At 45.9% G+C, this 27,478-nt stretch overlaps 1 protein-coding gene and 1 long non-coding RNA gene across 10 annotated transcripts in view; one reads left to right on the top strand and one right to left on the bottom strand.

The window, feature by feature from the left end:
• SPEN (spen family transcriptional repressor) overlaps nt 1-27,472 on the bottom strand; it is a 62,406-nt gene extending 34,934 nt beyond the window's left edge. For 4 of the 5 annotated variants that reach the window (XM_015648036.1, XM_015648037.1, XM_015648038.1 and 1 more), the window contains exons 1-3: nt 27,325-27,472; nt 10,977-11,297; nt 7,178-7,654 (exon numbers count right to left, since the gene is read on the bottom strand). In XM_015648036.1, coding sequence (XP_015503522.1) covers nt 7,178-7,654; nt 10,977-11,297; nt 27,325-27,407 — 881 coding nt within the window. In that variant the 5' untranslated portion in view covers nt 27,408-27,472. Of the gene's footprint in view, nt 1-7,177; nt 7,655-10,976; nt 11,298-26,469; nt 27,251-27,324 lie in introns of those variants that run through there. The other variant, XM_033519349.1, reaches the window with a different exon arrangement.
• On the top strand, nt 1,413-10,273 carry LOC107213562. 5 transcript variants are annotated; one of them, XR_001524750.3, is made up of 4 exons: nt 1,927-2,929; nt 4,656-5,061; nt 5,363-6,071; nt 6,660-10,273. It is a non-coding gene; the product is annotated as an uncharacterized LOC107213562 (long non-coding RNA). The 5 variants fall into 5 exon arrangements; XR_004500071.1 differs by lacking the exons at nt 5,363-6,071; nt 6,660-10,273 and adding an exon at nt 1,413-1,481 and having other exon boundaries at nt 2,109-2,929; nt 4,656-5,300; XR_004500070.1 differs by lacking the exons at nt 5,363-6,071; nt 6,660-10,273 and adding an exon at nt 1,602-1,920 and having other exon boundaries at nt 2,109-2,929; nt 4,656-5,300.
• Nucleotides 27,473-27,478: the final 6 nt, after the last annotated feature.

Genomic DNA, 27,478 nt, shown 5'->3' with positions numbered 1-27,478 from the left:
CACGAGGCACATTTCCTCCTGCCTCCAGGAATCCTCCAGCTAAGCCTGGCTTCTGAGCACTAACACGGGCAGCTTCAACTTCCCTGACCTCAGCTAAGTCTTTCCTTCCCTCAGCCTACTCAAGATGATTAAGCAAAATACTTGGAAGGAAATCAAAGCCTTAAAAACGCAATTAGAAGTGACCATTTTGTTAATACGCGCACGCACAACACCAAAGTCAAACCCAATCCAACAGCACCTGACCTTTGGGAAAACAGCAATTTTTAGCAGCTCCCACGGACTTAAGGAATAGCCCAAAGTCTCACACAACACGGGAGACAGCAGTGCTGTCCACATAGCTCAAGTTTTTCCCACTATTCCTAAAAAAGAAGGGCAAGACATGAAATTCTCACACCAGACACTGGCTCCCACAGACCTGCAGCTGTCCAGGGGTGACTTAAAAATATCATTTTTAACACACACCTGTATCTTTCTCCCCCACCTGAGGAAAAGGTAAATTCACCAGAGGGTCTGGAATCAGCTGCCACAAATCCTCATATTCTCTTGCAAAGATGTCACTGCAAGAAACCTTTAAAGCACTGAAGTAATAACAACCTCTTTAACTACAATAAAGTCGTCTGAAATGATCAAAATAGTCATCATAGTAATAAAACAGAAGTATTTTTCTAGGGCAATTTCCACTTCACCCATCCACAACATGATATATTTTTAAGACTCCTTTTCTGAAACTAATTTAAATATATATATATATATATATATATATATTTATTTTTTTTTTTTTCTCTGCCTGTAAAGAATCAAATGCACTTTGAGAAAGCAGCAGTTGAGATTCTGGGCCCTGACACACAAACAAAGCCTGACAGCCCAGATTTAGATAAACACCTACTTCTGCACATTTAGGAAGAGGCTTAATTGCTTTGTCATTTAGAGCCAGCAATTACCAGCTATTCCTGGGAGTGCGGAGGTGGTGGGGGGTATTAATTGCAGCCAAATGTCCACTCTTCTTTGGGCAGCTCATGCCAAGAAAATTAAGCACATAAAAATTAAGTAAAATAAAATTAATAAAAAATTTTCAAAAATTAATAATTTGTTATAACGTTTTCAAGTATTTTATTGTCTATTTTTATTGGGGAGGGGGGTGTCCCAGAGGGACCAATGAAGATAGAATTTCGGTTTTATTTTGAAATTGTGTCCAATCATGGCACAGGTGGCATTAGGATGCTGGGGCAGGCTCCAAAATCACCCTTTTGGGGGATTTTTGGGGCTGATTCCTCCAGCAAGGAAACCAGTGCTTAACTTCTAGAGCGAGCAGAGCATTTAAGATTTTTTAAAATAAACAAACGACCTAAAATTGGTTGAGAGGAGAGAGGGTGGTTTCTCCCTCTCAGAGCCAGCTCTGACACAAGCGCTGCTACTCCATTTCCCTGTGCTGTGAGAGGGGAAAACCTCCACGCAGGAGCGAGAGCTGCTGCAGGGCTAAGGTGGGTGAGGGATTCTGTGTTTTTATGATGTTTTTAGGCCGGATTTTTCTGTGGTAATTGCGGTGTTTTTCCGCGGGGCTCGGGCGGCCCCGCCCCGGGGGCGGCGCGGCGGCCCCGGCCGGCTCCCGCCGGCTCAGACCGGTTCTCAGCGCAAACAAGCGCCCCCCGCCCGCCGGGGCACGGCGGCGGCCCCACAGCCGCTTTTCCTCCAGAAACAGCCGCTTTTCCTCCAGGAACAGCCGCTTTTCCCCCAGGAACAGCCGCTTTTCCCCCACACGGCACCAGCTTTTCCCTCACAAACACCCTCCTTCCCCCGTCCCCAAAGAGCCGGGTGAGGCGGCTCCGCGGCCGCGCCGCCATTACAGCGGCGGCTGCGCTCCGCCGGCCGTGAGGCGAGAGAACGCGGCAGGGTTTCGGGGAGAGATAAAAATCTTATTATGTAACGCACATTTTTTATAGATTACTGTCCAGTCCAGGGCTGGGGTAATGCGGGCTGTCAGCAGCTGGGGCGAGAGGCTGAGGGACGAGCGGGCTGCGGCCGCTCCCTCCCAAGGGCACTGAGGCACCATTTCTTCACCAGCCGTGAGGAGAACTTTGATATATTACGTTATTTTTTTTTTTCCACAGAAAGATCTACTTAACGTGATTACACATGCACAGGTACGTCTTTTCCGGCATATCGAGTATAAAGGCTTGCTTTCTGTATTATAATCTCTCCAAAGGCATCTTAAAACGTTCTCCCTTGTGCTTGAATCTCGAGAAACCCGATACAGTCCCAAGGGTAAAAAAAAGCCACGTTTAAAGGATGGTCTCGGTTATATTTAGCTGAGCAGCAGCACAGGCTGACACGAGCAGAAACACAAGGAAGAACGGAGTGAAAACGTTGGTAGCAATTGGTAACAAAAACCTACGAGTATCTGAGGCGGATTTTTTTTTTTTTAATTTTCCTTTCCCTAATTCACATTTTGGCACGCAGAGAGAACATTAAAGCAGCACATGGGTTTATGTGAACAAAAGGTAAGGATGAGGTGTTTCACCTGACTCTGACAGGATTTACTGTTGCCTTTGTGTAATGGAAAAGGCTTCCTACTCTAAGAAATTCTTTCATTTTCTTTCATAAATCTTAACCTAATTCTTTTCCCATACAAACACAAGGCTGCTAAACCCTATCGTTCTACCAGAAGAGATTAAAAATTTTCAGCTCATATCTATGAAATGTATGTGGAATTATTTAACCTCAACAAAAGCCATCTCACAGATGCTTCAATAAAGACTAAACAGCTACGTTTAACCTCGTTTTTCCTGATTTTTCATCTGTCCTCAGCACAGGAATCTTCAAACCCACTCAAAATCCCAAATCCCAGCTAAATCAGTGACTCATCACTTCTGGCAGCAAGCGATGTGGGAAGGAGGAGATGAAGACAATAGTCTTCAAATAGTAGAGAAAGGTTTGCATTATGTAATGAAACTAAAACTCACTTTTTTTCTACTTTCACTTCAGTTGTTGAAACAGAGTAGTAAAGTCCCTGACTAAATAAAATACACAGGAGGTTTCAAGGAGCCTGTTTTTCCCATGATTAAAATTCCCTTAGCAGTATTTTTCATCAGTTTATTTCAATATTAAGACACGCATATATTCCATTCCAACGGTGATTCCTTGCTCCAGAAAGAATTTCATCACAGAGAAATCTAAAATTAAAACCAATCTCTAATTACCTTATGCCTTGCCCACTTGTCATGAGAACTTTAAATACAGCTATCAGAATTACAAAATAAAAAATCCCTTTTCAACTATCTGTAAGTGCAACTTTCTTCCCATTTCTCGATTTTGGGAAGACTGGAATGACTATGCTCACATGGATCTTGGTGAATATAAAGCCAGTGTTGTATCTAAGCTGAAAATGCTCTTTTAATGTCACAATATCTGTTTCATATTACAAGCTATAGAGAAATAGTCATCTAACTAATTATTCATCCAGCTCCAGCATCCTGAAGATGAGACAACCAAATAAGTACTCTTGAAGAATAAATTAAAGGGGACTACATTACACATTATAGGAAATAATTAATTTAACTGGTAAATCCCCCAGCATCCTCCACATCAGACAACTGAATAAACACTCTTAAAAAACAAATTAAAGGTCAAGGGAAATCTTGGGTCACTTATCTATAGATTGAACACATTTCACAGTCTGGACACCACCTACATGAAATCAAACACTTCTGCCTGGGTTTTTGTAAATGAATTCAAACCCTATCCCAACAATTTGGGATTTTAGGAGCAAAATGCTCCACTCTCAGCACCGGGTGTTTCAGCACACTGCTGCAGCAGAGCTTTAAAATAATCACTAACACATGGAGCAGCAAGAGACGTGTCAGGCCATCTGACGTTACAAAACCGAATCAAAAAGCCCAGAAATTATTTTTAGCACATTAGAGCACCTCGACAAGCAGCCTAGAAAAGAGATCTTTCTACAAAAGAAAAAAAAAAAAAAAGCTGAGGGGGGTTGTTTCCAGGAGGTTGGGCAGGGCACAAACAAAATCTGGTTTGCTTCCTATGGGATCACCCAGCTTCCATCCAGAGCCAGCTTCTTCCATGACACAGTACAGAAAATATGTTTGCTAATGTATCATTTGTGGTGTGTGTCTGAATCACCAAAACCCAGAAATTCAGGCTTCTGGTGGTGGTGCTAAATTATCATTTTCAAGGGCTTTTTCCTTCTTTCAAGGTGATAAAAAAATTCCATCAACTCTTTTCCACAATATGGGTGGGGAATGAGCAATCTCACATTCAAAATTCAAAACACAAATTCCTCTGCAAATGCACGCAGGAACCATCCACATCCACCAGCTCTGTCAGCTCAGCAGGCAACTCCTGAGAGGCCACAAAACACCCCAAATAAAGCCTGGCTTCAGAGAATACTGGTTATTTTTAACATATTCTTTCTGGTTTGAGTTTCTCAGTTACTCCCTTGCAGCCCCATTACCTGCAAAGGCCTCTGAACAGCAATTTAAAGCAAAGTTTAGTTGAGATCCAACACAAGAAACTCTGAACCTTTACAAGATAAAGGCTTTTTTGGGTTGTTTTTTAATTTTTAAGCAAGCAGATTGTGTTTTTTCAGTATTGTCCAGGAAAATCAGCTCCATTTAATCAGTGTTAATTACTTCACACAGCTCTTGGAAAAACTACAAGCAAGGAAAGCCAAACTTCTTCACCACCTTTCTGCTGCTTTTTCACAGCTCCTGAAGGACAGTGCCTGGCACAAAGTTCCCACAAGTTCTGAACATGCACCAAGTTTTCAGGGCAGAGAACACAGCTTTGCCAGCTGAGACCAACAGGACAAGACTTGAGTGACCAAGTTCTTAAATTTCAGAAGAATGCAATGTCATAAAGACCTTAAATAATACCACAGCCTCACAAAATTGGTCATTTCCACTTACAAAAAAAGCCATGAGAGTATCTCCAGCTTGCTAAAATCCTCAAGACCACCACAGAAAATGCAGACAATAATTATTCTCCAGACAAATGAAGCTGGATACGTTACACAACAAGTGGGAGCACCAAACCAGGGAAAAGGGGGTGAGGCAGCTTTCTCTCACCAACAGGGTTTGAGGGCTTTAATATTTACATGGCTAAATTCAAAGTGTGTTGAAAATTAAACACTAGTGCTTTAAGAGACTTCAAGGCCAGGTGGGATTTTGCTTCCCAAAGTAAAGAAAGAGTTAAATGTTTATTATTATCTAACTGATTGCTGAGAAACATGTAAAACTCTTTTCTGATCCTTCAAAATTAAATATACAATCCACCAGATTCCATTACTTGCTCGACTGAGTTTGATTTCATTGTATTAATAAGAAAAAAATGTTTTATTTCCTCCCAGAGTATCGTCTACTTTTCCATTATTACAACTAGAAATTGCCAAGAAAATGAAATGCTCGAGCACAGCAGACACTGCTTTTCTTCTCGTTAAATCTTAAAGCTTGGTTCCAGTGGGATCATATTCAGTCCTCTCAAATTCAGAACAGAATTTCATCCTGCCTCAACATCCCAACAATGACATTTTATAAATATTACGAGTTTCTTGGACGCCTTTCTCATTCCACAAGGAGCAGAGAAGCACTCTGTTTAGGGATTTTTTTCTTCTTCCTCTGCTTGAGATTTTTTTATTAAACCTTAAATGTAACCAGCCCTCCTCAATCCATTTTCTGCAGGATTTTTTTGAGACCTTTGGAAGTCTCACAGATTTTCTGAGCTGTAATAATTGTGGAAAATCTTTGACAAAGGATTGTCTTTATTCAAGCAATGATAAAGCTCTCATTGAGAGAGGTGCTGGAAATAAACAAGTGCTTAAAGCAGCCTGAAAGTTGTCTTAAATCTCCACCTGCTCTCCAGCCGAGACAGGACCTGGATTTCTAAATCCAGGAGGAGCAAACAATAATTAAAAGAAGTAAATAAATCCTTGCATGGTTCTTTAGACATGAGGGGGTGGGGCAGTCAGAAGAGGAGACACTGATTTCCTCATCTTCCCTTCTCTACACTTCCCATGAGTGTCAGCCCCTCTCACCCTTCCAGGAGGTTCCACATTCAAGGTAAGATTTTGTGAGAATAATTCCCTTGGTCAGAGAGTTCTGCCAGTGGTAAAATTCCATTCACAGTGTTATTCACAGAATCCTACAACAGGCTGGGAGGGACCTTCAAGTTCACCTGATTCCACCCCTGGGTTGCTCCAAGCCCGTCCAACCTGGCCTCAGACACCTCCAGGAATGGGGCAACCTGAGCCAGGGCCTCACCATCCTCACACACAGGAATTCTTCCCCAAATCCCATCTAACCCTGCCCTCTGGCAGTGGGAAGCCATTCCCCCTTGTCCTGGCACTCCAGGCCTTTGTGAAATCAAACACTCTACTGGTACACTTATTTACTTAATGAATATTTTTAGTTTTAGAAAAGACCTGGTATGCAAAGGAAACACTGCCAACTCTGCAAACCCTCCTGAAGAGCAGAGCTCTTCGCCAAAGAGCATAAAACATTTATGGGTGCAACTGTAGCTTTGTGGTTTCCACTCTTAGGGTGAATTTACTCTTAAAAGACCAAATACCAGAGAGGCACTTCAACATGAATTTAAAAATTATTACAAGAAATCAGTGATTTTCTAACACCTTCTTTTCTCCCCTGTAGGTCTTTTGTAAAGCCACACAAATACAGAGCTATTGCAGAACCAAGGACACGGGAAACACATCCCCAGGAATGGCAAACTTGGGTTATTTCTTAAGTCTTCCAATTCTACAATTTTTGCTGTGAGGCAGCAGGGGGAAAAAATGGGAATGTGACAAATCAACCTTGTGAATGTCAGCGGTGTCAGGGAACAAGAAGAAACAGAACAATACCACTTATCATTTCCCAAAGTATGTTGAAGTGTGGTCTGTAAAAAAAAACCTCAGAAATTGCTTTTCCTCTCACTGAAGCAAATAGAAGCGACCCCGTTCTGCAGGCACACGGGCAGCAAGGCCTTGTGTCTGCACATCCCTGCTCTGCCCAGCCACCATCTCAGGGGTGCTGCAGGGATCCATCACGGAACACAACCCCTGCTGCCAACCCAGCCTTTCTACATTTCACTCGCGACTTCTACATCAACCACCACCGCTTTGCCACGGAACAGCTCGGGCTCACACCCCGGGACCCGTGTAGGGACCTACCTGTCACTGCTGGTGCTGCTGCTGCTGCTGAGGGAGTCGCTGCTGGAGGATCTGCTCCGGGAGCCGCTGCCGCTGGGGGAGCGTGCGGGCCGGGCGGCCTGGCTGGCCAGGCGCTGCGGGGACTGCGTCCTGGACTGCGACGAGTGCGGCGAGCGGCTCCGGCTGTGCTGGTAGTTCCTCTCCGGCCTTCTGCCTCGTACCTCCCGTGTAATGTCATCCCTGTAGATATCCCTGTGTACCACACTGGGCAATGTAAACTGCTCCCGGGCCCTAGGTTCGTATCGGGGGTCGTGAGTGTCAAAACGGTTTGGGCTTCGGCTCCGAGAAGTGTAATAGAGCCCGTGTTGTAAGGTCCGCTCCCGAGGGTCTCTATAGTAATCCTGATCGTAATGTCTCGTCCGATCAAATCCGCCCGTCCCCCGCTCATGGTGTCCATAGGCACTATGTTCATAAGCACGCTCCCTGTTATCTGAAGCCCTGCATTTGGGAAGGGGGAAAAATATTGCATCAGAAAGGGGCAGGCACAACTAAAAGCAAATCATGCAAACATTCACGGCAGCACTCGACTTATTGTTGCGACTGCTTCTCCACTAACCAGCAATAACCTATCAAGCAAACAATGACAAACTTCAAAACGTTTTACTTGACTCCAAAGTTATATTTGTATACGATCAAGCTGAGCAATCGCTTTGGTTTAATCACAATATGGGGCTTTCATGACCAGCAACTTGTCTGCACAGGAAAAATTTCTGCTTTCCCACGCAGAATCCTCATTTCAGTTGTTCTTTTTCTTTTAAATTCCGTAAGCAAGAAAAACTTCACGTTTGTGGACATCATCATTAACTTATTCTTTTTCTCTCCATTTTTGCCTAAGAGCTTCAAAATTAATTTTTTTATTTGAAATTTGGTAATTACTGGAGCTCTTGTAATTATCCTTCTGCAAAAATGGCATCACAAATTGGGCTGTAGCCATGAAAGCCTCCATGCAAAGCATGACCCAGAGGTGAGAAGCTGCTTTCAAAAGGGGTGGCATAACCCATAGAGAATTCCCAGAAAATTAGGGGGGGTTCTTGTTGCTGTTCTAAATTACTTCACCCTCTTAGAGGGAATTTTTGCTTTGACCAGATTGCTACACTCATTTCTTGTAAAAGCTGTGGACACTACAGAAACATCTCCATTACTGATGCTGGAGCTGCAAGGATGCTGCAAGGTCCCCAGAACATACTAAGACCTTACACAAGGACTGGGAACCCAATTTTTAGGAGGGGTTTTTGTTGTGACTGTTGCTGTTGCTGCAATCACAGAATTTCTATCTGCACAAGCTGCTCTTTTTCAGCAGCTACAGTCCAGTTAATTTCAGTGTTTCAAACACTTTAAATTGAGAAAGGCTCGGTGATGTTCTGAGTTAGTGTGATCTCTCAAATAAAGAGACAATAAAACTGACATATAAAGGAACACTACAAATAGTTGAGTATTCCAATTTAGACAAGTATTAGGATGGTACATCTTAGTTACATCCACAAAATGGAAGATCCATAATGGCTACAACATTGAACATTTAAAAACTACTTCTAAAATTCTAAATATATCAGGGTAGCCAAAGTTAATTTAAAAATTCATTATCCATCTAATGAAGGACATTTCAACCTTTTTTTCAACCTTCTCTCTCAGGTTCTTCCTTCAGAATCTGTTATGAGTCACTTCAGTAATCCCCTGAATCCAAATAACCCAATTCTGCCTTGTGCCTCCTCCTCCTCCTCTCCTGCATCACAGCCCTAGTTCGAAAGGCAGAAATATTTCAGGGATCTTTTATAAACTGAAAATGGGATTTGAATCTTTTTTCGATTACCATCTCAGGAAGTGCCTTCCATTCCTTCTCCAATGAATCACTAGATCCTTAATCCTCTCAATATATTCACTTTCTCTTGTTAAACTGTAACTCATATCAAGCTTTCTATAGGGTTCCTTCACATCTTGCCTGCATTTTTTTCTCTCAAATTATATATAAAAAACTACTTAACCAGAGCAAGAGAATGTCATTAACTTCTACATCTGTTTGAAATTCATTGTTGCATTTCTATTTCCATTACCTCTTGCTTGCAACAATGGAATTTTGAAAGCTATTTCAGAATCTGGCACAGAAATGTGTCTCTGTTTTGGTTCTTTTTTTCCCCCTTTTGAAGGACCAAGATCAACAATTTAACAAACTATTGCATTTAGCATCCTAAAGTGTTAATCAGTGACAGCTGATTTAATGAGGTCAGAGAAAAAGCAGTATTTTCTAGCGGGTTACTACTACAGAGCTGACAGAAAGAACAAATCCTTATCCATGAGAAGGACACAGAAGACAGAGGAAGCAGAGCTGAGCAGCTACTGGCTACAGTGCTTTCTTCATTTATCTATTAGTACTAAGTGCTACTGGAGTTAGTGGAAAGAGAGGGTTTGACTTGGGTTAGGAGAGGGGCTAATATACACAGGGCAGGACATACCAACCTTTTCCAAGTGTGGGAACACGACCTATATTCCCAATTAAATCTAGGGAGAGAATTGTGAACATAACTTCCCCAATTTTGGCCCCTCTTACAGGGGTAATCCACCTTCTTAATGGGCAAGGGTGTCAAATGATATTTTAGATGAACCAACAAGAAAAAAAAAAAAAAATCTTAGTGACAGGACACAAAAAAAAAAATCCACTGGACGGAAGTAGTCCCAGACTGAAACCGTAACTCTGAAACCCCCAGACTTCTTTCTTGAGACAGAAGGCACTTAAATAGATCCATAATTTTAATTTCCAGCCCTAAGTCTGAATCAAGCAGCTGGTAGAAGATCCCCCGAGGCCCGAGGGCCCTGACGCTGCTGCCAGCAGGCATCCTCTGGCCGCCTTGGTAACCATCCAGCCCAGTCACGTCTCACTGGTGTATCCACAAACGGGTATTAGCACCACGTCCTTAAAGCTAAAGTATGTTTAATGTGGAGCAGCAGAGAGCTTTTTAAGAGACTAGATAGTAATCCACTCCCCATGGCTACTGGCGTCTTGACTGTATACCATCCAATAAATTCAAGGCAGTAGTTCTTATCCCATCTTTAAAAAAAAAATAAACTATAATTTCCAAAATTTAGTAATGTCCGTCATCTCTTTTTGCCAATACCATCAGAAAGAATAATCCCAATAACTTGGAAATGATGTAGATCCAAAATGGAACCATCACAAGCTGCCTTCGGTCTTCTCCATCCAAGCGTTATTTCCATGGCTAAGTGTTGTCGGTAGAATCCAAGGGGCCGCACCATTAAAGTCTACTATGAATTTTGTGGTGACAATCCAATTAACATACCCGCTGCATATAGTGAGAACTGAGAGCTAGGCATCAAGCTTTCACCGAATTCTAGGTTCTAGTATTCCGAAGATACTCCACAGAGAACTTCACCACATGTTGTAGAGTAAGATAGCTCCATCTGGCAGCAGGGATACATCCAGCAAAGCCTTAATATTATCCAAGAAATGGGATCGCTACTTCTAGAAAAGAGTAACTCCAATATCGATGCTGGCCAAAGGAAATCTTCCATCTTAAAACCACCTTATTTCAAGTGTAGGTAGATATCCAACCAGCTGCAGGACACATCCTCTATGGATCCACAAGGTACCAGCCACTGGGATAGAAATCACTTCCGTTTCCAACCCAAAATAGGAAACATAGATAATTCCCAAAATTTTAAATCCATCTGGGGGCCCTAGATACGAGTTTGTGTTTCTCACCATATCAAATACAAAATACCTGCCTAGAGAAACCTTGGAACTTACCCATCAAGTCTCCGCTCATAACGTCCTTCCCGTGCATGAAGTGATGGTGGGGGGCCGTAAGTGGGCCCCCCACCACCTCCTCTGAACCCAGAAACCTCTCTACTACGAGATGCTATGGAAACTGTATCATCCAATCCCCGTGCAGCACTGGGAATGGTTCCTGGCTCATTATAATCCGTCCGTAGGTCTCTATCTCCCATTTTGTTGACAGAGTTGTGTGCCTTCTGGGCACTTTTGATGTCCACAAAATCCACAAACGCTGCCACTCCACCTTCCGACCCCCTCTTAGGGAGGATTTTGACACTTTCGACACGTCCATATCTGGAAGAGAAGCAAAGCAGAGCACACACGTTAGTGCTGGTGGGAAAAGACCATGTTTAATAACATTGCCTCCTGCAAAAATCAACATCCAACCATTCACCCCTTCCCCTGTGCCAGGAAAATCAATCACTGGTAGACACCAAGAGGGGAAGAGCCATTTGGAGAGGGGGAAAAGCCATTTAAACTTTCCATGGTTACATTTCAACTCCTCTCTAGCAGTGTGAAGAGCCTACAATGAAATCACCCTTTTTATAGCAACAGAGCAGCAGCAGCTGAAGAAACAGAAAGGTGTTCACAACCAGAGCACCCTGCACATCATTAGTCTGACACAATTAAAGAGGCACAATTGAAACAAAACGGTGTCACAAAGAGAAATACAGACAGCTAACAATTTTCTTAGGAGACAAATGACCTTGACACAGCAATTCCACTACTTTGATCTGAATTTAACCCAGAGTCTGCACTGTGATCTTCATTCCTGATCTCAAAGCCACTTACTTGCAGAGCTGACAGGACAGGGGGGCAGCAGGGACCCCCAGACCCAGCAGAGCTGACAGGACAGGGGGGCAGCAGGGACCCCCAGACCCAGCAGAGCTGACAGGACAGGGGGGCAGCAGGGACCCCCAGACCCAGCAGAGCTGACAGGACAGGGGGGCAGCAGGGACCCCCAGACCCAGCTGCTGCTCTGGGGTTCAGCCTCCCACCCCCAGTCCAGACCCAGCTGCCCAACAGGAGCTGGGAAATGCCAGAGGGAATGTGACACCACCCTACGTAATGTATGTTAAGTAACTGCAACACTGGCACTTATGGATGAGTAAATGTCTATGCAAAATAAAAATAAACCCAAACATGTTTGTGTACACAAGGAAACAAGATGTAAAAACATATTTAAATAACTTGCATCCACTCACAGCAGAAAGGACAAGCTGGGTGGGATGAGCATAGTGACGTTTTAACAGCCAACAACTGCAGGGTTTGGGTGCTCAGATTGCTCAGCCAAAAGATTCTGAGCAAAGCAGGGAAAAGCTCTGAACTGCAGTTGGTAATCCAGGACAAGGAAAGGCAAAAAGTGTATTTTTGAATGTGCCGACATGAGGAAAGGGACACACAAATAAAAAAGCTAATCAGGAAGTATTTGTAAACTCCATGGAGAATTATTGTGGAAAAATTTCTATGCACAAAGGCAGCACAAGGCCGGGAAGATGTAAACAGACCTTACACAGGCAGAACTGTTGTCAGGCACACACGCAGGGAGAAGGGAATACAAGCACCAGGCTGAGGCACACACGCTGTCAGATCCCAGCGCTGCCTCGCTTTCATGCCTGCCTTTTGCTACACCTTACAATTTCATCATTGTTGTTGGATGACTAATCCTTAAATACGATCTGAAAACCTGCCTCGCTGACTGCTGCCTTCTCATTCCAGCCTGACCTACTACACTTCCATGTAACCTGGTTTGGATTTAGAGCCCTTTTTCCCTGGTTTACACTCCAGTGAACACGGCTGTGTGCACAAACAAGAGCACTGTCCAAGAAAGAACACGGTCACGCAGGAGACACGTTCCTGCCTCTCGGCTGTCCAGGGCTCAGCTTGTCACCTTCGTGCCCCTGGGTACAGCAAAGGGATGTTCATTCTTGGCAGTTTCCCAATCCACAAGGCTCTGGGGTTCAGGAAAGAACCTGCTTGAGAAAATGTCTGTGCCATGAATGAATGTGACAAAAAGTATGGAAAGTAATTAGGAATCCTAGTTTAGGATCACCCTTTAACAGGTTTCAGTGCCAGTTCTCTGCAAAGATGGACTTCAACCCGCATATCTAAACCACATACTTTCCAAAATGACTGGTTAGAACACACACTTTCCTTTTGCTGACTGTGTTTACATGTTCAGTTTCTGGAACATGAGCCCATATTTGCCTTCAATCTTCAGGGCAGAATAGGATTAAGATACTATTGATAAGGATATCCCTAAAATCCTGGCTGTCCTGTGAGTGCAGCCACCATGGCCCACCTCACATGAAGTCCTGGCAGCCACTGACATCAGAGCTGGAGTCTCAATGACTGCAGGCTCCCCACCTTGACAATTACTGCCTAATTCTGAAATCCTACCACACACATGTTATTATACATACACAGTCAGAACTCGGTCATTCTTCTGCTGCAGAAGATGCAGAGTGTGTTCAAAATGTTCAAATATCTGAGCTCATGCTGCCCAGAAAGCAGAGAGGATACAAAACACCAATATCATAAGGTCCCCACCTACCACAAAAACCACCCAGCAAAGGTGTGTCTCTTCCCAATATGAATTTTTACACTGGAAGAAGTGTACTTTGGTTATTAAATTATTTTTTTTCCTAAATAAGAAATGGATGGGGGAGACCACTACTGTATCACACTGCAGCCACGGTGCTAAATCACTGCACTCCAAGACAGCGCCTGTTAATCCCCCGTTATCCAGATACACAAATCCATCTGTGCCTTGCTGTCCTGCCCCGTACCCCTGACAGCCCTGAGGATAATCTGTGGCAATCTCCTTTGCTGAAAGCGAGGGGGGCAGAGGAGAGGAGGAGAAAGGGAGCACAAGGGGGATGAAAGCCAAGCGAGGAGCAGAGAGCCCCGAGCGCTGCAGGGAAGGTTTGCCCAAGGGCTGCAGACATGGCTCAGTCCCCAGGGCGAGGATCAATGTGCGGGAGATCCGGGCCGGCCGCACCCACTGGCGGCTCTCCGAGCTGCTCCTGTCTTGGCAGATGCTGCCGGGAGGAGAGCAGGGGGAGAGGAGCGAGATCTGCAGTGCTGCATCACCGCATGGCTTCACTGCAGCACACTCGTGTTACACGGGAAAAACACACGCTTGCTGAAGGGCTGGGGACGACAGGCGGCCACAGCACCTTGGAGGCGAGATGAACACGCTCCGAAAAACAACCTTTGTCCCTCCGGAGGGCTGGGAAGAGGGGACAAAAGGCCAGGGGAGGCGTGCCCACGACCTTTGGTAGCACTGGCAGAACAGCTCCTCGCAGCCCTCGCCTGTAGCGCTCCACCTGTGCGTCAGCCCTTCCTTCCCAAGGCTGCGCTCCGCAATCGCTGCCAGACCAACACAAACAAAGAGGTGCCTTCGCTCGGCTCCCGCTGCAGGCTCCAACAAAAACAAGGCCTTTCAGTGCCTCTTTCTGTCCACAGCTCCCGCAGATTAATCATTAGCTCCGCACTGTAACAAAGGCAGCCGAGGCCGGGTTTCTGGGGAGGTTTGCAGTCCCTGAAGCAGAGGAGATGAGGATGTGCAGGAGCTGTTGTCACCAAGCCCCTCCACCAGCACAGCGCGACAGAAGCATCCGCCTGTAAACACACATCGAGCAGCCCTTGCAGAAAAAAGTTGCCCAATAATCACAGCTCGAACAAAGCCACGCTAATCCAGCTTTTCAGACAAAGAAAAGGAATTCATAATTTAAGCATTATCGGTTTATTCACTGTGGATCAAAGCACCTCTATACTGAAGCAGCTGAAATGTCTCTGGGCTCTTGGCACGGCTGCTTCCCCCGCTCCCAAAGCAGGACACAGCACAGGCAGTGCAGGGCCGGGCTGGTTCCTCCTCCCCTGGAGACACATGTCAGCCTGGCACAGCCAAAAGCATCCCACAGCCTGCAGCCCTCCCTGCCCCAGGACCAGCACCTCCATCTCCCCCCAGCTCTAACAAACCACTGCAGCTCGGCTGCTCACTCCCAACACTCTTCCTGCTGTGCAAAACCAATCTAAACAAAGCACACGTTACACCAGCCAGCAACTGTGTAGTAAGCAAACCTTACTGTTTAGTTGCAATATTCTATCAACTGATTAGGATCTTGATAGGACGATCTGTACATGATAAGAAAAGGTGGGTTGAAGTGAGGGAGATTTGTTCTTAATATATACTAAATCCCACTTTAAATCACAGCATCTTCCTATTTCTCTTGCTGTGCTCCCCACAAGCTTGTGAAGACCTTTCATCCCCACCCATCTTCACCACTGCAGAGTTCTGCAGGTCAGCTATATCCTGGCCTAAGGAATTTCACAGCATTTTTATTTAGAAGTTGGCACCGTGCTCCATTCCACGTACTACTAAATGTAACAGACACTGCAGGACCCAGAATAATGCAGAAGCTTTTTCTGTTTCTGCCCATTAGAAGCACGATTTGACAAGCTGCTCCAATACAGCAGGACACCCGAGTATTTTGTATTCACTCAGGTTCCCTTTGACTGCAGTCAGGTATCTTTAACCATCTGAAAAGCTCGGCTGATTTTGCCGTGCCACACTCAAACTCCTTCCTCCTCTGTGATTATATAACCCCAGCAAGCCCCAGCCTGCATTATTCAGTAAAATGCTCGCACAGCTTGAAGCTTTCCTTGGCCAATCACATTCCTCTGTCTTTGTTGTTATTTCATAACAAAATAATGTGTCCTGAAATAATACTTCACCAGATGTTTGTGCCTCTTCTCCTTATTCCTGACACCAAATCAATCCAAACACCCCACGCTAGGGGTACTCCAGCCCTGCATTCCCCCTGCACAAAGCAGGTCTGCTCCAGGTACAGGGAAATCCAGGATGTGCAGATACTAAACCTTCAGAAAGCAGGATGCCACCACCCTCCACGGGGGATTTCAGCCAGGCTGATGGATATCTGTGGAGCCCTCAGTTCTAGGGCCTTCTGCTACCGTGGACACTCATTTCACAGCCTGAGAAACTGGGCCCACCACAACAGCACGTGCAGTCACTTCCCAGCCATGATAAGCCAAAATAAGACCCTGAAGAGCAGCACCAACCACACTGGGATCTTTCCAGCAGCAGGACACTGAGCCCCAGGGACACAGCTATCCTGCAGAAATCCCGTCTGGAGCTAAGCACCAGCCTCCAGTACCACCAGCTCCCAGCAGGAACTGCACAGTGAGCACCTCCCACCTGCTCCCACCACAAAATGTGTTTAATGGTCACCACTGAGAGAGCTCCTGAGCCAGGAACACAAAGAGAACGGGTGTTTGAAAAGATTATGGCACTACAACTAATCACAACAAGGGCAGTGATACAATAAATGAAATATGCAGCAGTTCAAACACATTTATCCTAAGGAAATTATATCCCACCATGTTCCAAGCTTCATATTCATTATAGCCACGTGCTTTAATGCCACAAAATTTATATACACACTTGTCATTTTTTTTAAAAAGGGAATTTCATACGTAGAATGATATAAGATGGTATTTCACTACCTTCAGACCTGAGCAGCACAAGCCTTTGGAATTAAACTGTGCCTCAAGTAATGCAGAGCATTACTCAAAATCTGACAGTATCATCACATGCCTGGCAGGAAAGATTTGAGGATTGAGAGACACAGAAAAATCAAGGCATCCAAACAAAAACCACTCAAAACTGCACTGACTGTTTCATTAATACAGTTAGCAATGTGCAGCAGACAGCAAAATTAAGGACAGACCATTGAGAAGAGCATGCACGGGGCTGGGAATAATAATTCCAATTCATTGAGATAAGTCTTGATAGAAACAAGCAAAATTCCACTATCCTGGAAAACTACACTTAAAATCAGGTCTGACAAACGTGGGGAACTGTCACCTGTTGAGCCACAACCATTTCACTTTGTAGGACTGCCTGACAGGAGCTGCACTCAGGGCAGACCAGGAGCACTATTGACTGTGGACAACTTGATAGCAAGTCCTGGCTGGCTCCCTCACCAACCGTGTCCTTCCCACACTCCACAAACCTCCCTGCTTCCCCTCTGCTGTATTTCCAGCACACACCTGGGATGGTTAAGTCCCCCACAGGAACAAAAGTTATCATGAGATTTCTCTCAGCTGCTTAGAGGATATTTCATGTGTCTCTTCAGATGAAACTGCTCTCCTGGTTGGGAGGTCTAGAACAGACTCCCACCAGGATATTTTCCTCGTTAGCCTTCCCACCTTTCTTTCTCATAAACAATGAACCCTGTCACCATCATCATTAAGCTCTAGACAATCCAAACACTTCCTAACACACAGGGCTACTCCACCACCTCTCCTTCCTTGCCAATTCCTTCTGAAGAAGTCATTCACTGCATGACTCCAGTTGTGCCATGATTCCATAATGGCAACACATACCATCATCTCCTGCTGGGCAAAGGTTTCCAGCTCCTCCCGTCTCTCACCTGTGCTGGGGGCACTGGTGCAGATAAATTGCTCTGTCTATAAAGATAAGACACAGTGAGTGGCTGGGACAGCACTCTGGACGATCAAAGTAGGAAAGCTCATCCATGAGTGACAAATCCAGGAGATGTGCATCTTTTAAATCCCTCACCTTCCCTGTGCCAAGCAAAATAAAAGCTCCACATATCACAAGGAGCTCTGGTTTTCAAGCCACACCAAGAACAGCCCTTGTGACAACAATGATTCAGAAACATGCCCTAATTACCAAGCTCCCATTATTTTCTAGATTACAATCTGAGATGCTTTAAAACCTGTTTAGAGTGATCTTTATTGGCTCTGTGACCTTTGGGGGGAGAAAAACAACATTCTTCAGGGCATTGTCTGCAGCTCTTCTTCTAGTAATAAAGATCTTCAGGGAAACGTCAAAATTTAGGAGCAGAAACAATCAAGCAGGTTACAGAACTCAGCCAGACAATCCTGGGGTGAATCCTGAGCACAACACTCCTATTTCCACCCTCCTGCCCCAACACCTAAAACACTCAAACCTGGACCCCACTGGACTTGGCAGCTCCCTCTGGCCCCCAGCAGCACTGGATGGGAAATCTCCCAACTCCCGACTACAAGCAGGGGTTTTGTTAATGAGATACAGCACGTGTTCCTGCCACGCACAGAAAACAGCTACGGCTTTGTCTGCACTCATAATCCCTCCCTAAGAGATGACAAAGTAGGAACTAAAAAGCTAGCATAGGCACATTCAGTGATACTCCTGATACCTCTGGTATTTAGGAGCAACATGCTCAACAGATCAGATAGTCTGGAGATAACTCCATGCTGGAACAAGTGCCTGCCTCTTGCTTTACAGCTCAGCCAAATGCTCCATTTTAAGACCCCAAGTAAGAGTGATTCCTAATGAAGACATTTTATTTATGTCTTTATTGCAAAGTGACCTTTTGGATACTGCTGAAGTATTAATATACAAATGGAATTATTATGTACCATAGAGGGAAGAAACCAAATATGTAAACCTGCGTTTTCACAGCTGTCACTTTTGGTAGCAACGATTTCATCCAAGAGTCAAGACACCAAGAAATTTTTCTGCAACCCCCATGACAACCACTTCTGCCACAGATCAGCTGTTGCAGCCAACACGCATCAGGTCACATGTGAATACAGGTGCATTGCACCCTTTCCTTAAAATACTGACCAGTTCCACTGTAAGACCCCCAGGACACAGAACAGCCCCCTGGAGGAGTCCTGGCAACCTCTCAAACCAGGGAAAAGAGAAGCACAGGGAAGCCAAACCCATGCTTTGGACATGGGGATTACACGAAGCTGGATGAATAAAAACGCCTCTCAGCACTCCGTGCAACATCTCACTGGGTGACATTTAATATCCTCCCCACCCAGTCAGCAGTTCCACTGCCAGCAGCGCCAGGAGAAGCCAGCATTGCATCAGCCCAGGCTGAGCTCCACTGCTGCAGCGAGAGGCTCAACACAACATCAGGCACTTCCAGCTGCCAGGGAAACCGGAGCACAGCCACCTCAGCCAGCCAGGACAGACAAAGTCGCCTACTAAGGCACTTCTCCTAGATTTCGCTTTGGAACAATCTAGGAAAAGCATGGAAGCACCCATAACTTCTGGGTATATATATTATTTAAAAAAAAATCCAAGTGGCTTTGTGAGCAGAACTAATGAAGACTCATTTCTTACGGATGCGTGTCTCGAGGTCGAATTCTCCGGCGTCCAATAACTGCCAGTTCCCACTGCAGCTTTTCCCACGGTCAGGAACACCTCTTTCCCATGTGGATTCTTTAATGTCTAATAAGGGCTGTGCTCTCACTGCAGCTTTTCTCTCCATGGGGCCGCTAATCAGGTCTCTCTCTTCTATTAAAACCGCTTGTTTTCACAAAACTCAAAGGAACATCGTGTCTCTGAGACTGAATATCCCCTTCGCCCTCAGGTTTAGCTGAAACTGGCAAATGGGTTCAATATTGATTAGGGAAGATATATATACACATGGCAGGAATACCTCAATCTGCTCTCCAAGCAGAATAAATATCACTATTTGTAGAAGCAAGGAAAGGTTACAGAAATATGTACGAACTCTGCATGTTCAGCTGTGTTGTCTCAAGCACGGCAAGCTGTGATTCTTCATCCCCAACCTCCACAGATGCACACCGTCACATTCCTACACACACAGCCACCCAATTCCATCTCCAGGGCATTTTTTTTTTCTTCCAGCTTAAAGCATAATCTGCAGATTTGTTTCAAAAACACCAGTGGTGATAGGCTATGTTCAATGCTTTCTGCACGGGAATTGCTCAAGCCTGTTCTTTTGTGCAACTGATTTTAGGATTTGTTTGGATTTGATGTTAAGAACACGCTGCATCGCAACTGGAGGGGAATCTCTTGGTTAATCAAGTTTTTTTTCATTCTTACATGAAAGGGTAATTCCCCATCTCACTTTTGCTTCTCCAAGCTCTGCTTTGCACGTATTCAGCAGCAGATGGAGGAAAATGCAGAGTCACAACAGTATGGTCTCCCTGCCACGCTGCAGAGCTCCTGAGATGTGGATCATCTTCAAGTTTTGGTCCCACTGGTACACACTTCTCCAGCAACAGACATTTACAAGGTCTTCTCCAAGGTTTTGTATGCTTTCCAGAAAATGGTACTTCAGAAGAAAAAAAATGTTCATCTATCAGCAGTCTCTGAGACCACCTCAAGTGATGGAACTGCTCTTCCCCCTCACGCTTCAACTGGCTTTGAACAAGTGACCAGCTTCAGTTCAGCCCATGGGTTCAACAACCTGAAATTCATTTCTGACAGAAATCAGCCAAGAGCTCTCAGTCAAATCCCCAACCACAGAAGCTCAGCAATGCCTTGGTGAGGATCCTGACAGCAGGGAGGCAGAGCAGGCAGTTCCCAGGCAGTGCAGCCACTCCTGCTCTGCCACACCAGCCAGTCACCAAACACAGATGTGCAAATTCCTGACTCACCGCTTCCATGGCCCTGGAGAAAGTGCTTGTCCCTGTGACTAAAGCAACTGGCAGCACAGTCCTCAGCGTGAGCCAGGTGTCAGCCCAAGGAAAATAATATTCCCCACTGACAAGAGCCTGGCAAGAGCCTGGCACACACTCGGGTGTGTTTTGTCTGCAGTGACTCCCTGCGCTCCAGGCGCTTTCTCCACAGGAGAGAGCCTGGGACTTTCCAGAGCTCCTGAACCACTCAGACTTTAATGGCTTTCCTTTTAGGGCAACTCAAAGCCAAGGTTTTGCAAAGCTGAGCTGGAAACTTGAGTTTCATGGCAACAACAGGTGAGATTTCACACCTCGGTTTTATGAGCCGACTTAAAGGACACCAAAGCCTCGAGCAGAGCTGGAGCTGGAGGAGAACACGTACTACCAGAGCAAGAGGGCTCCTCTTGCTTCAAAGGGTTCAAGGATATACCACACAACCAAATACACCAACACAACTGCTGGGAAAGCTGCTTCCTCGTTTTATGTTGTTTCAGTGACCAGCTTCACCTTTAAGCTGAAAAATCAGACTGACACAAGCCAGGCAAGAAATTAACTGCAGCCAAGCCAGGGGCTGTAAAGTCTGAAAGGATGTAGAGGAAGAGATGCTTCCTGAGCTCAACTGCTGCCAAAATATGGTGTATTTCACCATACCCACAACCAACATTATTGTCTACAACATCAAGACGATTACAGAGAGTCAGCAGGTTAAACAATAACTATGGAAACGCACAAACCAAAGCAGCTGCTGTGTTTTACTCAGGGTCCAGGAGCCTTCATCACCTCTGAATGTGCTGCTGCAGAACAGTGATGGACATGGCTTTCAGGAGATCTGAGCTGCCATTAAGGCAGAAAGGTGAAACCTCCACGTTAGTGTGTGTGAATGTACAATCACCACGTGGGAAACACTGCTGACTTGTAGCCTGGCTGATGAAAAAAGCAACTTCTATCTGATTTTCATTAACTGTCCAAGGAGCCTTCAGAACACCACAAAAACTTGAGCAAAGGAAAGCACCGAGGCTGGTTGTACACTGTGAATTTCCATCCTCAAGCTCCAGTTCCTCCCACAACATTCCAAAATCAACATGCCAAAGATGCAGCTAAATTCAGAATCTTATTATGGAGAGCAATCATTTCTCTAGTTTATTCCTCAATTCATTCTTTAGGAATGTTTGTCCTTGCAGTTTTTGGTTTCAGGGTGTCCTCAGACCTTAGCAAGTTCAACGAACTTAATGAAAAACACAAGTGAAATATCTCACTGGTTTTTGTTTTTGGTAGCTACAAACCCAGGGCACATCCAAGCCAGCAGCAGCTCCACAACTCACACCCACAGCAGCTCTCCTGAAACCTTCAGCAGCATCAAAGCAGCTGGAGGGTGACCCTCAGCTCCACTCAGTTCCCTTTGCAGACATCCTCAGGACACAGTTTTGATGTTTGTTATTTCTCAGGTGCCTCTTCACATACAAAAGGGCATCTCCTTCTCCTCCTCACAAGCCGAGAGCAGCACGAAACCACCACAACAGCAAGACAAGCTGCAGTTGTGACACATCAGCTCACAAAAACAAAGCTCTTGAGGAGCCCCAGGTCCACCCTGACCTCATCCAACATCTGCCTTCTACTCATTTAGATATTTACTTCCTTTCTTATGGAAAGCCAGCATCTTTGCCCTCAGTGAAGACAAGGACTTAATTTTGGACACACCTTAAGATGTCAATAAAGTCATTTGCCAGGGAATTTGGCATGACTTTCTGGCCTATGAAAAGCAAGGAAGAATAAAAGAACAGTCAACAAGGCCATAACAAAGTGAATTTAAGCCTTTATTCATCTCCTATTCTGACCTGATGAATGGATTTAATACCTTTGTATGCCTCACTGGACTAGTAAATTCTCAACATATGAATCTGTTCTCTTGTACTCTGCAGGGATTATTTTACTGTTGTACCAAAGGAATTTAGAGTAAGGGCAAGAAATACCAAAAGCCAACATTGCTTCTGAGCAGCTCAACAACAGAAGCTGCTCACATCAAATCACAAATAATCACAACTAAACACAGCTTGGACCTTTGAAGAAGCTTCAGAGAAGAAACAATGCCAGCCAGGCTCAGCACATGACAGAATTTTGTGACCAAGTGACATCAACTTATCTTTCCACCACAGCTCAGCATATAAAACCACTTAATAGAAGCTTAGTCCAAATCTACACTCTTCATGGCTTTTCATTAAGTTTCTTTGAAATAATTACCCAGCCATGTCCTCAGCCAGTGTGGCGTCGAGCAGCTGCCACCTCAAGAGCAGAATGTGGAGCAGCCACAGATCCCAGCCTGCTCTGAGCCCCCTCGGAGGCAGCTGTGGGCAGACACTGCTGGGTAACAAGCCAGGATGCCATGGATGTGGTGTCTGTGCTGCTTGAGGGCACTTGTGGATCAGGATTATTAAAGATCTGATGGAAAAGCACCACCACCACCCCAGCGAGCCACCTGGGTGACCAACCTACACTCCTCGTGAGGCTGGCTTTCACTGGAACCCACTGCAAGAACTTGCCCTGTGCACTCCCCTTCTGATTCTGGGTAATTATTTTAATCCCCCAACCAGTGGTCTCTGGATGACATTACTGGAAGTGTTTGTAAAACCAGCACAAACAAGTTCTGATGCTACCCATTATTCTAGACATCACTCCAGTAAAACACAGGCACAAACTGTACCCTCCCCTCCTTCACAGCTCTGAGCTGAAAAAGGCAGTATCTCATCTGTGAAAATACCTAAAGTGACACAAATCAAGAGACAAAACAGGAATAATTCCTTCTGTGGCCTTACTTCTGCATTTTCCTACAATAAAAACACACCTGGATAGAGATCAGTATAGGTTGGGCCGAGTTAGAATAACCATCCATGTGTTTGCATCTCAAGTGATACCCAAGGACTTATTGATCAGTGATCACCAAAGAACGCCAGGGAACACATTTAAGAGCTTTACTAGAAAACTGGGAGCACCATTCCTTCTGACTCGAGCCAGTTCCCATGGGAAGGCACTGCAAGACCTGCCAGTGTCTGACAGAAGTTTTTCCTCCAAGTGTTCCACACCAGCAGTGGCCATCATCATCCTCACCACCAGCCATCACCATCATCATCCTCACCACCAGCCATCACCATCATCATCCTCACCACCAGCCATCACCATCATCACCATCATCATCCTCACCCAGCCACAGCCTGCACTAGAGCTACCGAAATTCCCCTACCCCACCTCAGTCCACAGCGGTGACACGGAGCAGAAGGCACAGATTCCACCCTCCCAGGCCTAATTTACACTAAAACCCAGCAAGACAAAACATTTACTCACAAACTGACTGAATATTCTCTAGGAATTACTGAAAACAAACAGACACTCGCTGTCACGGCAGGTTTTCTGCAGTTATGTTTAGAATGCCAGCCACTTCTCCAGGAAGTATCTGAAGCATCTCCTGAGAGACAGGCACTGGAACACAGCAAAGCCACACAAAGCCCATTTCCCACCCCAAAAAAACCTTTAAAAGTTATTTATCTCCTCCAAGATTGCCTTGATCTGCAATATATTCCATTCATTTTCAAGGAGCGCATTTGTTTCCTGAAATCCAGGGTTTCTCCTGGACTTGGTTGCCACTGTGAATGCCTTAATTCTCCCCCAGCACAGGATATTGCACACCACAGTCACATGGTCTGTCATTAAGAGGCTTTTACTCCTCTTTGCCCTTTGAAACACCAGGAACAGGACAAAGCCATGTTCTTCCAGATAACTGGAAGAAAACACAGGGAGGGAAAAAAATATGGAAGGGCAGCACTTGTGTTGGGGACAACTGTTACTATATTTAGTAAGCAAATTTAGCAAGCTGCTGAGCATCTGTTCCAGTGATGGTGAACATGTTTTTTTCCCAGCATTAATTAGGTGAACCCAAACCACTGCTTCCACCACTTCCCTGAGCTCACATCTCCCAGGTCATAACTTGGATTCACTACTTATTCCACCTGAACAGTGGATTTCCAATCCTGGCACTGGTTGCTCTTCTCTTTCAGGGTGCCCTAATAGCTCAGTTGAAAGGAAATACAGAGCATTAATTTTTGAAAAGGGAGTATTTGGGGTAAGAAACTGAAAGACAATTTCAATGCATTTAAATGCATGGAAAATCTCTCCTTTCCTATCAATGAAACAGATTTTTAAAAGGGCTTTTAAGGAAAAAAACAGCACTGCTCATATAAGCCAGTGCTTCTAGAGACCAGCTTCAGTCTTCTCTAATTTGAGAGAAGAATTCACAGCAGGGAGTTTTATTTCCATTCACCTCACTAAACTAAACAAACCAATCGGAAGCATTTGGGAAAAAAGAATAAAAACATATATTTCTTCGAAATTCTCAATTCACCCCTTTACAGAATTCCTTGGGAGGCTGCAAATCCAGGCAAGGTTCCCACAGCCGATGGTTCAGTGAAGGGGGAAGGAGAGACAGCAAAGCCTCCGTACTCCTATGGAGCTTTAAGTTTTAGGAGATTTTGCCTCTTTGGGAACGAGATGGTTGTTTCTGCAGCAGGGACAGCACTGCAAATGGGTTTCCATCCGGGCAGGCCAGTGTTTCCCAAGCACGGTGGAAAAACAAACACTGTGCTGAGGGGCACAGAGGCTCGGGGAGGGTGAGGCGATCCCCGGCCTCAGCCCAGCTGAGGTTTCAGCCGGTTTTCCCCCAAACCTTGCCCGGCTCCCGTGGTTCCCGATCCTCGCACGCCTTTCGCCCTATTCCCAGGCTGGGGGATGGGTGGGAACTGGGCTCTGCCAAGCCCCGCTCCATCCCAAAAGACTTTCTCTCCCAACTGCAGCGCCCTTTCCAAGGAGGGAGCCTTTCCCCTCCCCACCTCCACGGCAGGGCAGCCGCTTTCCTTCCCTCGGGATAAACCCACCGGGCCGTGAGCCTTGTGCAGCGTGTCCCTTCCCCCAGGCGAGCACGGCCATACAAAGGAAGCCTTGCTCCATTGTCCACCTAGAGCACCTAGACACCGAGCCCCGGCTCCAGGCTCACCCCTCAGCCCTTTTCCCATCACAAATATCCCATGGCTACACCCCAAGAGCACTGGGAGGCGGCGTGTCATTCCCTCCGTCTGCTTCAGGACCGGCAGCCAAAGGGTTAAAGCGCGTTTTAACTCCTGACTGCCGTGACATCGACCTCATCCAAACACGCAAATCCCGGGCAAAAATCACTCGGGAAAAACAGGGAGAAATGCCTGGCTACTGAGCTCCTTCCCAGACCACCGATCACAATTTGCCGAGGTAAAAACAAGCAAAAAAAAGGTAATTAATTCAGCGCCTGCCATTTTTCCCATCCATCTCCAAGCAACAGTACCATAGCAACTTTTTCCCTCCTTTAATACACCTCAGAAAAGGAGGAGGACTGGACAAAATAAAAGCGAGGAATGTCATATTTCCACTGCGGAGCGCCTATTCCCTCAGCTAGTTCTGGCTGGAATTAAGTAAATAACCCTAGAGCGAGCCTTTTCTCCGCAAAACCTGGCTTTGTACAGCACTGGCTCGCTGAAGCTGGACTTGTGTGACACGACAAACCATCCTAGATACACATCCACCATCCCGCGCGTTGACCAAGCGGCGAATTCTGGGCACAGAGGGATAATAAAGGTGGAAAAAGGTGAAGCTTGATTAAAACACGGCAATTTCAGAGCGATGACAATGCAGAGATGAGGGTTTGGCTGCTGCAGCAGCTGAGGCCAGGAGGATGGAGGACCCCCAGTCCTTCCACAACATACAACCAGAAACCAGGGAAGAAGCACTGGGACCTTCCTTTTCTCCCCTCGGTGTCACCGCATCTATTTTTCCCATGGTGACTCATTATTAAGGGCACTCCGTCATTTTTCCAGCACAGGAAGATTAAAGGAAGCTTCAAAATCCATTTTTTTTTCTGCTGCTGGTGGGATTAAAGCAAAGTACCTGGAGAGGCCATGAGCTGTGCAAGGCTCTTTACCTCTTTTTCTTCCTAAAAACCAGTTTCCAGCGTGGGGGTGCATCAACTTGAGAGCATTTCCACAGGAAAAAGGTGCAGCTGAGGCGGCGGGGGAGAAGCCTCTTCCTCCTCCTCCTCGCAGGGAAAGACGGAGGGAGGAGGAAAAAAACCCAACCATGCAAACAGCTACTACTTCCTTATGAGCGGGATTAACCTATGCAGCAACAACAACAACCAATAGAAAAAAAATAAAAAAAAATAGGAAAAAACAACCAAGCACGATATAAGGAGTCCAGAGCGCTTCCCGCGTGCAGGATCCCGTGTTTTCTCCGTGGGTTTGTGTGATTATTTTTATTTTTTTTTCCCCAGAGTCACGTTTTCACAGCTGCAGGCGCTTAGGTTCCCACAGCTCGCTGCACCTCCACGGACACGCAGCATCCTCCACGGCTCCAGGTGGGAGGAAAACGCAGTGAAAAAGGCGAAAATAAATAGAAAAAAAAGTCCGAGTGCTGAACAATTTTAAAAAAATTAATAAAAATAAATAAATAAATAAAGAAGGAATGGAAAACAAGTCGGCCAGGCTCCGCGCCTCCCGACATCCTCGGCATGGGATCCGCTCCGTGCCGACCGCCGAGCCCCACTCGCTGCTGCTCCGTCGTTTCGGGTCCATTTTTAGCCATTTTTGTATTTCCCCGCTCCGGCCGCAGCGCCGATCCAGCCATGGCGCGGGTTATTTACAGTGCTGTTTTCCTCCTCCTCTCCACGGGAACCGCCGTCCCCGCGCACTCCACCCCCCCTTTCCCACGTTTTTCCCCTCGTTTTTCCGCCACACCGCGGGTCGGGCAGGACGGGCCCCCCTCGCAGCTCCCCACTCACCGCTTGAAGTGCTCGATGATCTTCTCCTCGCGCACGTTCTCCGGCAGGTTGCCCACCCAGAGGTGCCTGGTTTCCCGGACCATGCTGCGCGGCGCGGGGTGAGCCCGCCGCCCGTGCCCCGGCTCCCTGCCGCCGCCTGTCCCCGCGCCGCGCC

Source organism: Parus major, chromosome 21, assembly GCF_001522545.3.
Source record: "Parus major isolate Abel chromosome 21, Parus_major1.1, whole genome shotgun sequence".
In the NCBI taxonomy this organism is placed as follows: Eukaryota; Metazoa; Chordata; class Aves; order Passeriformes; family Paridae; genus Parus; species Parus major.
Note: the sequence above shows the minus strand (reverse complement) of the source record. Positions and strands in the feature narration are given on the sequence as shown.